At 46.3% G+C, this 10,913-nt stretch overlaps 1 protein-coding gene across 16 annotated transcripts in view; it reads left to right on the top strand.

Moving 5' to 3' along the window:
- Positions 1–261: 261 nt before the first annotated feature.
- The window catches only part of FAM193B (family with sequence similarity 193 member B), a 32,331-nt gene continuing 21,679 nt past the window's right edge, over positions 262–10,913 (top strand). For 9 of the 16 annotated variants that reach the window (XR_006386227.1, XR_006386230.1, XR_006386223.1 and 6 more), the window contains exon 1: positions 262–490. Coding sequence is in view for 8 of the 16 variants with exons in the window: in XM_044264121.1 (XP_044120056.1) it covers positions 281–490 (210 nt within the window). In the remaining 8 variants the exon portion in view is untranslated. Of the gene's footprint in view, positions 1,556–6,782; positions 6,844–10,913 lie in introns of those variants that run through there. The other 7 variants (XM_044264126.1, XM_044264125.1, XM_044264118.1 and 4 more) reach the window with 4 other exon arrangements.

Raw genomic sequence — 10,913 nt, 5'->3', positions numbered from 1 at the left:
ACGGTTCCCACAGCGACCACCCTTCCCGGGCGCAGGTCGCACCGGGTTCTCGCACTCGCAGAACTCAGGTGACCTTACTCAAAATGGCGCAGACAGCCTCCTCGGGGGCTAATGCGGCGGCGCGGACGCCGCGCCCTATGACCTGCTGGCAGCAGCAGAGGGGGGAGCCGGGCGCCGCCATATTGGCTGTTGTCCTGCGAGAGGAGCGGCGGCGGCGGCGGCGGCGGCGGCGGCAGCGGCGGCGGCGCGAGTGGAGCGAGGGAGCGGCGCGAGCAGCAGCATGACTCGGAGGCGGAGCAGGCCGAGCGGCGGCGCGGGCCGGCGCGAGCGGATGCGGGCCGCGGGGCAGCAGAAGCCCCAGGCTCCCGAGCCCCCGCCGCCGCCGAGCCTGGAAGCGGGAGCGGGTGCAGGGCCCTCGGAGGCTCCCGTGGAACCGGACCGCGACGGCCCCAGGGAGGAGGACGAGCCCAAGTTGGCGCCCGGACCGCAGGTAGGAGCGAGCTAGGGGAGTCCGGCTGCTCTGGCACTTTCACCTCCCGGGAGCGGGGCCGGGGTGAGCTTGGGGATGGACCATCCTCCACTGGCTGGGGCTGAGGCGGGAGTGGAGGCTGGACCCTTCTCTCCAAGCCGAAGCGTGGTCCGTCCTCTCCTGTGACCAGGGCTGCCTGCCCTCTCCCGCCACCTCCGGGATGGAGCAAGGGCTTAAACCTTCTGGTCGTATATCCACACTGGGACTGGGCTCTGCTCCTGAGGCCACAGCTCAGCTCTCTGCCCTTCACATCCCCCTGGGCCCACCTGCTCCCCCACCTACCCACAGGCTGGGACGCTGTGCCCTGGAAGGCTGCAGCCTCTTCCCTCTCCCCACCCCGGGAGCGGCCCCACCCTTTCCCCTCACTGCCTGCAGCCACTGCCCCCTGAGCAGCTGTGTGCCCCCAGCATATGTCTCCAGTGGCCTCCCGCTTCTCCCTGCCCAGCCGAGCAGTTGGAGCAGCCAGCCAGGCCGCCCAGAAGACTATTTGGTGGGGCTCCTGCGCTGAAGCATAAACTAGCAAAGCCTGCCCTTTCTTCCCTCTTTACCTCTGACCCCACAAGGTGGCCTACCCCAACCCTCGGACCCCCGGCTTTGGTGAATCCTGCTAAGAGTGAGCAGTAGCAGGACTCAGCAAAGCTTCCAGCTTGCCACCTGGAAGAAGGTCACTTTCTTTTCAGCAAAGGAGATAATGGGAGGTACCCTGCCAGTGTTCCTGAGAGCCCGGGGTGGCACGAACCACAGCTGCTCTGGGAGGGTTGTGGCACCTGGGGCTGGGTGGCTCGCCCTAAGCTTGCTCTGACGAAAGAGTTTTGAGTTGGTCTTTTGGCTGAGCCTGCCAAGGAAGGCAGGCTCCTGCAGGAGTCTTGGAGGGTCGGATGCAGCGCCGGATGAGGATGAGGCGTGGCGGAAGATGCGTTTGGCTCTGCAGACACTGCATCGGGCAGCAGGGGACTCTGGGAGGCTGGTGCAGCCAGAAGGCATGGCTCTTGACAGCCTTCTAGTAGAATCTCTGGAATTGTGCATGTGAGTGGGGATGCCATTTGGGGAACCATTCCCAGAAAGCCTTCCCTGCCTTCCCAATTGTGTCAGGTGCCCCCTTTGTGCCCATAGCCCCCTGTGCCTCCTTTGGTAGCACTCTCCATTCTTCATGGAGACATTATGTTGATGTATCTGTTCCCTGCACTGCACTGTGAACTCCACAGGGGCACGGACTATGTCATCTATCTCTTATCCTCCATACCTAGCCCTGGGCCTTGCTGACACTGAGTAGAAATAACTAGGTGAATGAGAGAGAATGAATCCGTTGAGGACCTGCGCTTATTGTAACCCAGTTTTGATGCTGGTATCCTTTGTGTTTCAGATCACAATAAGATTTTTAATTAATGAAAATGTCACCACTTATTGAGTGTCAGAAGGCCCACCTTCACCCTGAGCCCCTACCCTGGGAATCAGCTCCCCAGGTTGGACCCCACCCTTGCCTGGTCTAACTTTAGACCCTGAACCTGCTTCCCCTTCTAGCTTTCCTCTTTCTCTTCTCTGGGCCACCCTGGGAATGCTATTATCCAAAAGGGGAGCATTAAGGTAGGGAGAGCCAGGGGAGCTGTTGTCTTCTCTCCTTCTCACTCACCAGCAACACTTTAAGGTCCCCTTCCACTTAGCTAGGTTATAGTATTCATGGCCAGAATTTTGGATAATGGCTTAACTATTTAGTTTTTATTTAGGACACAGCTTTCCTAAGAACTGTAAGCTTCATTATCTGCTCCACTGCTTGACCTGCCAGTTCATTAATTTATTAGTGCCAGATGCTTTATATACCATACTTCTAATCTTTCCATCACCCCTGTTCTTTCCTCAGTATTTAATATAGTTGTGATGAGTTAACTATTGGTTTAATTATTGGTCTGCTTTTGCTGCATAAACTCTGAGAGTGCAGGAACCACGTCAGTCACTCTTGTACCCCTATGCCTGTGGTTAACAGATGTTTAATGAATGAACTGAAAGATATAAATACTATTTCCCCATTTTTCAGATGAAGAAACAGAAACTCAGAGCAAGAAAACATTTGCTCATATAACTCCCACTATAGGTCTCGGTACCTTCTGCCCTCCAAAAAAGGATACTGTTTTTTGTACTGTGTGGGGTTTAACAAGGCCTTTTTTAAAAAAATATACTATAGCCACAAAGAGGTGAAACAAACTGACAAACTCCCTTGTGATTGTATCCCACTTTTTTGCTGGGGAGGTTTTTTTTTTTTTTTTTTAAGATTTTATTTATTTATTTATTTGTCAGAGAGAGAGAGAGGGAGAGAGAGCGAGCACAGGCAGACAGAGAGGCAGGCAGAGGCAGAGGGAGAAGCAGGCTCCCTGCCGAGCAAGGAGCCCGATGTGGGACTCGATCCCAGGACGCTGAGATCATGATCTGAGCCGAAGGCAGCTGCTTAACCAACTGAGCCACCCAGGCATCCCGGGGAGGGGGTTTCTTAATTCAGAAGGAGGCTTTTGTGCCCTGGTGAAAAGCACCTGCTGAAAGGGTTGGGGTCCTTGTTCTGCCCACTAGCAAGCCTTTGGTGAGGATCTCTGTCTCCCACTGCCACTTAAAATTCTCTGTGTACACAGAGTGGGCACGTAAGGTGAAACTCTGTGTTGCATGCCAAACTGAAGCCAAAGACAGCAAATAGGACCACTTGTAGTCCACAGACACGTTCTGAAGCCCCACGTCACACATTGTTTTATTTTTATTTTAATTTAAGCCAATTTTTTAGAACCATAAGATTCCTACAAACTGGATTTGTGCCATTTCTTAAAACTCTAAAAATCTGGTGTTGCTGGGCCCACATTTTTGTAAGACAGTAATCTGCAGTCTGAATAGTGTCTGCCCCTAATATGAAGGACACCTGATCTGTGCCAGGCCCTGGGTTAGCTGGGAATGCAGAAGTGAATCAGATGTGGTCCCTGCCCACAAAGGGCTCATGGTCCAGAGAACACGTATACAGTAATTGAGTTAGGCTGGAAGAGCCAGGATTCCTGAGTTCAGGTTTGAAGGCCACTCTGGTTCCATCCTGTCCCCTTTGCTCATTTGCATAATTTGTTCACATTTAAATGCAGAACCTTAAGCTGGCCTATTTGGGATCCCAAAAGCCCTTCCAGTTGTTTGAGGTCACTAAACTGCATTGATCTGTTTACTTAAACAATCCAAATCCTCATTTACTAAATAAGACTAAAACAGTTACTACCTTATTAACAAAGGAAAAAAAAAAAAAGAAGAAAAACAACTCACAAAGCAGCTGAATAAGGCAGTAGTGAGAAATAGTGTTTGGTATTCCAGACTTGGGGTGAACTCCCAAGCTCAGTCTCTAACTTTGTGACTCTGGGCATGTTTTTGCCTCTTCTGAGCCTCATCTGCAATGTCATAAGAGAATGTGGAGCAACCCATGTAGCACCAAGTACATCGAGGCTCCTGAGGCAAGAGGAGGAGTCAGAGATAGTTGGAACTGTGCCAGATGGCCATCCAAAGCCTGAGTGTTCTCACCTGCCAGTTCTGCTGTCTGTTTTTGGCTTCTCTTGGCCCGCTCAGCCTGCAGTCCAGGTGCATACTCAGTAAACCCTCAGGAGACTTGCCAGACTGTAAACCAGCAGTTGGAGCTGGTTGAGCTCATCTTGTCCTTCCCATCTCTCATCTCTCTACAGCACCTGCTGAGACCTGCCCAGCCCTGTTTAAAGAGACTCTAGAGACCTGGTTCCCCACTGCTCAGAGTTAAACCTGCTCCCTCAAGAGACTGGAGCAGAGGATCAGTCAATATCTTTATCGAAACCATCTCATTATGTTTAATCCACTCAGCAATCATTATGACCTTTATTGTGGGCACAGAGATGAATAAGATAGTTGCTCTAACCAGAGACCTCTCTCAAAATCACTGCAAACCCAGTCTAGACACTTTCATTGCAAGCAGTAGGTAATGATATGGGCAGTGGGGGGTGGGGAAACCCTGCCACCTCTGGTTCTTCTCTGTAAGCCAGTAGAGATTCTCTATGTAGAAATGCTAAAAGGCCTTTGAAGATGAAGACTTACTTGCTAAGATTGCTTAATTTTTAAATTCCTTAAAAAGTTTTTATTTTTAAAAAAAGTTTTTATTTTAAATTTTCTTAAAATGTCCCAGATCTATAAACTTAATATCTGGTATTAAATAGCCTATTAATATCCTGACACCTTTATATCCTGAACCTAGAAATTTTGAGAGCAAGAGCTATGTTTTAATTTATTTGTGGGGTATTCATTGTACATGGTCCTTATGTGCTCAATAAGTGGCTGTTAAACCAAAGTATAATAAAAGAAGTAAAAGTGAGGTTCCTTCCACTTTGTTCTTCCCAGCCTCTACTGCTGGGCAGGGCTGGCCATCATTCATTCATTTAGACCCATTACACACACACCACACCCAGTCTCCCTCTCACCTGACCTGGTGTTAATTTATTCTGCAAACACTAATGGACGCCTGATCTGTGCCAGGCCCTGGGCTAGCTGGGGATGCAAAGGTGAATCAGTCCCTGCCCACGTGTATTTATTAATTGTAGTTAGGCTACAATCGAGTGAAGGTTCAAGTCTTTGATCCTAGTACATGGCCTTTGGAAGAGTTTTAGCCTTTTTAGTTTGTTTTCTCCTATGTGTGACAGGGATGCCAGGTTCCCTTTAGGGCAGCAAGTACTGTATGTCAAGCACTTGGCACAAGTGGCAGTCATGATTATTACAGATACTTGGTATGGGAGATGCACAAAAATAATAGTCCAGAGAAGGCTTCTCAGAACTAATGTTTCAAGGTTGAGTAGCAGTTCCTTTAGAAGGGATGGTGGGAGAAAATATCTAAACAAAAAAAGACCCAGAGGTGAGAACTGCCCAACTCAGGCAGAGTAGCATGCGGTCAGGCTGGAGAGGTTAGCAAGGTTCTACAAAACCACACCAAGAAGTTTGGGCTTTATCCTGCAGGCAGTGAAGAATCAGTGAAAGCTTCTAAATAAGAAAGTGAACATGATGTTCTTGGGTAAATTCGTTGAGAGCATGAGAGGAAGCCATCTCAGTGCAAGAAGCAGCTGTGATTGCTTGATTCTACCTCTCCCTCACCCCAGCCTAACTAATCATCAGATTCCCGGTGCTTTGCTGGACCCTGTCCCAGACCTACAGAATCAGAGTCTCTAGGTCTGGAGCCCAGGAATCTGTGGTTGCTAAACCTCCCAAAGTGATTCTATTGTGTGGCTGGGTCTGGGAAATGCTGAGTTGAGGGCAGCATGGGGAAGCTTTGCGGAAGCCCAGGATGTTTTTCAAAGAATGGGGCTTCCCAGAGAGGGGAGCTTTTTCATAAGCAGGAATAGAAACAGCCTTAGTTTTAAAAACAAAACAGACTTTCCCCAGTTTTCCATTTGTTGCCCCATAAAGCTGTTCTGCAACTGCTAATCTTCCTTTGTGTGTCCAAACACTTACCTATGCCCATTTGGTGCTGCCATCTCTGCTGAACAGTTGGGATGCAGTAAGTCATGAGGCACAGGTCCTGCCCTTCGGTGTCTTAGTGTTCTGGAGAAGACAGATTTCAAAAACAGATACATAGATGATAAGCTCTATTCAAGAGATACATAAGAAATGTTAGGACATTCCACAGCAAAGCACAGTTTATTCTGCCTATGGACTTAGGAGGAGGTAACACTCAAATTGTGCAAGGAAGAGGCAGAGGGAAAAGGATGAGTGAAGATTTAAGTGCTTTATGTATTTGAGGAGAGAAACAGATATTAGGGAAAGGAATGGTTAATGATTCTTCCTGGCAGGATGTGCAGAGGAGAAAAGGACTGAGGAGAGGAGGTCTTACATCTCGGGAAAGGCCCTGTGTTTGTACTCTTTGGTTCTGTCCCCATGGTTCCCCCCTCATCCTTTAACCTGTAGGTAGATGAACATGCTACAGTCCTAGACCATCTCCCTTTAGACCCTCCTCAAGGCTCTCAGCTCTCCAGCTCCCTTTGTGGTTCCCCCTCCATTCTGAAATGAATAGACCTCTTCGTCTACTCTGAAAAGTGATAAAGGGAAACTGAGGCAAAAAGAAGGGCCCTAAAATACTGAAGGATCTTACTAGGAAGTTGTAGCCATAAATTGTGGATGGGAGGGTACAAAGGGGCCTTGAAGGTCACCTGTCTAGTCCTCTGTCCTGTGCTTCAAGTAATAACTTTGGATTGGGCAAGTCTCACTTAGTAAGTTTCCCTGTCATTTCTTCCAGGACAGAAGAGGAAAGAAACTAACGGGTATTGAGCACCTACTGTGTGCCAGGCCCAGGCCAGGTACTTTACATAATTTATTTCCTTCTGTCCTCACAACTTTGTGAAGTATGGTTTTATTCTCATTTCATAAATGAGGAAATTGAGGCTCAAAGAAATTGAGTAATAATTCAAGATCATACTGAAATGGCAGAACTTGGACTTGAACTCGCAACAGTCTGTCTCCAAAGTTCATACTCTTCCACCCATAAGAAACCTGTACTGGGGTGACAGAGTAGGTAATACGGTTTGCCTGGAATTCTAGGTTGATAATGGTAGTTTACACCTTCTGGTGGCTGATTGCACCCAGGAAGCAGGTTCAACAGGTGAGCCAGCCTGGGATGCAGCGGGGAGGCCACTGGGGTCAGAGAGACTCGCTGCCCTATCCTTGACTGAGCTTGTACAACCAGAGAGGATTCTCCACAAACTAGCTAGTGTAAAACAGCTGTTCTTTCAGGAAGGAACTGAGCCAGCAGCCTGAGTGGGAGTTTGGGTGAAAGCTCCAGGGCATTGTGGTACAGTTATATGACCTCTTTAAGTATTAACTTTAGCACTGATACCCTTTTATCAGTGACCCAGAGTGACAGCTATGCTGTTAGCATAGCATACCCAGGAAAGGACTGTCTTTAGAGTCTGTCCTTTGTGTAGAGCAACTGAAATGGAGCCAGGTGGGCTTTAAGCATTTGTTCATTTATTCAGTCATTGTCTACTATGTGTCCAGTCCACGCCAAGCCTAGGTTCTTGGGCACACTTAAATGACCAGGATGCACTCCCTGCCCCCAAAGAGTTCTCATTCCTCCAGGGGTTTGAGGCAGACAGAATATGTCTGTGGCACAGTATAATAGGTGCTATAGTAAAAGAATTATTTCTCCTTAGCCTGGTCCAGCAAAAACTGCATTATCCTTTTACCAAGATCTCAGGGCATGAGTACAAATTTGCTTAGGAGTAGAACTGAGATACTGAGGCTTGCAGGGCAAGGTGTGTTGGAGGAGCGGTATAAATGGAACCTGAGATTGTTGAGTGTTGCACATGGAAGTGAAACACGGAGAGGTCACCTGGGGCCAAGAAATGAAACACAGGGGCCAGAAGGTGTCATGGTAGTGAGTGCAACCAGAAAGGAGCCAGATTAAAGAGAGACCAGGGTAGGAAAGAGGAGCTAAAGGAAGGAGTTCCTCAAACTGGATAAGTATGTGAGAAGGCACATAATAAGCTTACATAAACTAGAGAAGCCTAGTGTCCTGGTTGGATGGTTGTTTTCATTTGTATATTACTTTGTTATATTAGTTTTAATTGGGTGTCATTGTAATTTGTGTTCCTGCCTGATTCTCCAAAATGAAACATCTGGGCGTTTGGGAGTATTGACAACCCCATGCAAGAACCTGCCTGGTTTAAGCATGTGTTCTTAGGCAGGGATTCTGTATCATTTGATGTTTCCCAGCACCTACCACAATGAGAATGGGCTCTGAGCATGTTCATTGAATGAGGGAAAGAGTGGGTGAATGGAAAAGTAAGTGGCAATGACTGGGCTGATGAGCTTTGCTAGGCTAGGGATTAGTCATTTTTCTCTGCTTCTAGAAGGAAATTTTGGCTGCTTTTGTTGTCCTCTGTCTGCCTTGGTGACAGGGAGGCTCTTGGAGTTGGGTGCCTTGAGAATAGAGTGCTCTAATGGGATCATTTCAGAATAGAACTTGGAAGCTATTGCAGGGCCACTGGTTAGATACAGCATACGTCTTGGGGGAATCCTCTGCAAATGTCTACAAACTCTTGGGGTTAAAAGGACTCCATGAGAGGAATGAGAGCAGGTTTAGTGCTGGATATTAGATCCACCTTCAGAGCAGACCTTGATAGCTGCCTGTTCTGGTGACCTGGATTATTCCCCAGCAATTCCCAAATTGTGGACAGAAAGGTGAAATGGAAAATTTATTCATGCCCCAAAGAGCTATCCAGATGTGCCAGAAACGCTATCATTCTTTGTAGTGACTGTTGCTCAATGTGCACCCGCCAGATGACAGGAGCCTTTAGAGGCTTTACATTATCAGTTCTCAAAGTGTTTGGTCTGAGGCCCTTTTACACTCCTAAAAATTACTGGGGACCCAAAAGGACTTTCTTTTGTTGGTTTTATCTATTGGTACTTACCAAATTAAGTATTAAAACTGAGAAAGCTTAAAAATATTTTAACTAATTTTTTTAAGAATAACAATATTAAGCCTATCATGTTAACATGAATATTTTTTAATAAAAAATAGATTTTCCAAAAAAAATAGAAGAATGGTCTCATTTTCATTTTTGCAAATTTCTTTGTCTGGCTTAATAAAAAAGAAGTTGATGCTCATATATGTTTCTGTATCCCATCTATTGCAGTACATTGTTTTGAAGTATATTTTAAAAATCTAGCCCCAAATAGATAATGTAGTTGGAAATGGAAGGAGTATTTTAATAGTCTTTTCAGGTGATTGCTGATCTTTGCAATATGGAACCTGAGACCATATCAATGAAGTCTTTATACTCATTTACATTGAAATTTGTCGGTTTATCTAGCACCTTGAAGGGATTTTTTTTTTTTTTCTTTTTTAACCAGTGCATGATTCTAAAACATGATGCTTTGCTCATTTGGAAAATAGGCTCACTGAGTTATGTGGCTCTTCCAAATGTTTTTCCATTTCATTTTACAGTGTCAAAAGAATATATTTGTTAACATCACTGTCATTTTTACCAGAAAAGTCTTTAAGTATTGGGAAGCTGTTAAGTTCATGATGATGGATACAAAATTCTAATATCCAAATTCCCAGAATTCTGATTTTTGCCTGAAAGCTTGAATTTTGTCATTGGCCACAAATAAGAAGTTTGTTTTCCTTGAAGTGACAGGCTCATTTTGTTCATTTTTTGAGAAAATGACTGGCAGTTTCCAAGTCTGAATAACCCACTTGTCAGTCATTCTTTCAAGTAAAAATGATGTTCCGTGAAAAAAATAGGCTTCCTTTTCCTTTGATTTTAACTACTCTTCTCCAGGAAAATCTAGATTATCACAGCATAATGTTTCTCAGGCCAAGACAGAAAAGTTTGGGGCCTGGTCAAGAGAGGGAGCAGAGATAATGATTGTAATGACTGCACACGCCACCCCCCTGGGCTGGGAGTGGCCACAGTCTAGGGTTCACCTGGCTCCTTGACTGCCCTGGGGATGTGCATGCTAAAACATGGATCCCTTGTATGAGTAACCCTACACTCTCAGAGATGCTGGTTTGCCTGGAGTGAAGCAGAATTTAATGTTGGAGATTTTTTGAGCAGATCCCAAATCTAGAAAACCCCTAGAATCTTTCCTTGCTGTCTCCCCCTCCCTCCCCCCCACATTTTTTACCTAGAACTAGACATTTATCTGGAGAGGCTCTGAAATTTAAACTGCAGTGAGAAGGAATAATTGCTGCCCAGGGCTGTTGGGTTTAAGGATCAGTTCCCTAGGCTTTGTGATGAAGAAAAATGATTGGGTGTTTCATTCATTTGATAAATATTTATTGTTCATGTTCTTGTGTGGGAATACTGTGCCTGATGTTAAAAATGCAGCTTGAGAACAGCTAGTTGAAAGTCTGAGTTGACTTTGAGGCATAAGAGATCATGATTGCCAGGAATTTGAAAAATGGCAGGAGATTGCATTCAAAGGGAATTCTGAACCAAGAGCTTTTCTCTGCCAAAGGAAAAATTTGCAGAAACACTGGTAGTAGGGCTGCATATAACATCTCCAGTTTCAGGATTCTCACCATTCTGTGGCAGAAGAAAAGAAAATCTCAGAGAAAAAAGTCCCCAGGACCCACCAGGCATTGTATTCGGGGGCAGGCACTAAGGCTTAGGGTTAAAACAGCTTTGGGGGTAGCCCCAAGAATTGCCTGGCCCAGAAGGAAAAACTCAGGTATATCAAACTCAGGACCATGAGTAACTAGATTCCATTGTAGCTTTTTATTAAGAACAGAATGGCCAGAGGGCCAAGGTAATAGATTGAGTGTCTGTTGCATGGAATCCTCGGACTAACCTTTGCATCTCTAATGTCACTTAATTCTCTGGGCAACCTTATGCAGTGTGAGGTGGTATCATCCCTGCTTCAG

The sequence above is a fragment of the Neovison vison genome, chromosome 1 (assembly GCF_020171115.1).
Source record: "Neovison vison isolate M4711 chromosome 1, ASM_NN_V1, whole genome shotgun sequence".
NCBI lineage: Eukaryota > Metazoa > Chordata > Mammalia > Carnivora > Mustelidae > Neogale > Neogale vison.
Note: the sequence above shows the minus strand (reverse complement) of the source record. Positions and strands in the feature narration are given on the sequence as shown.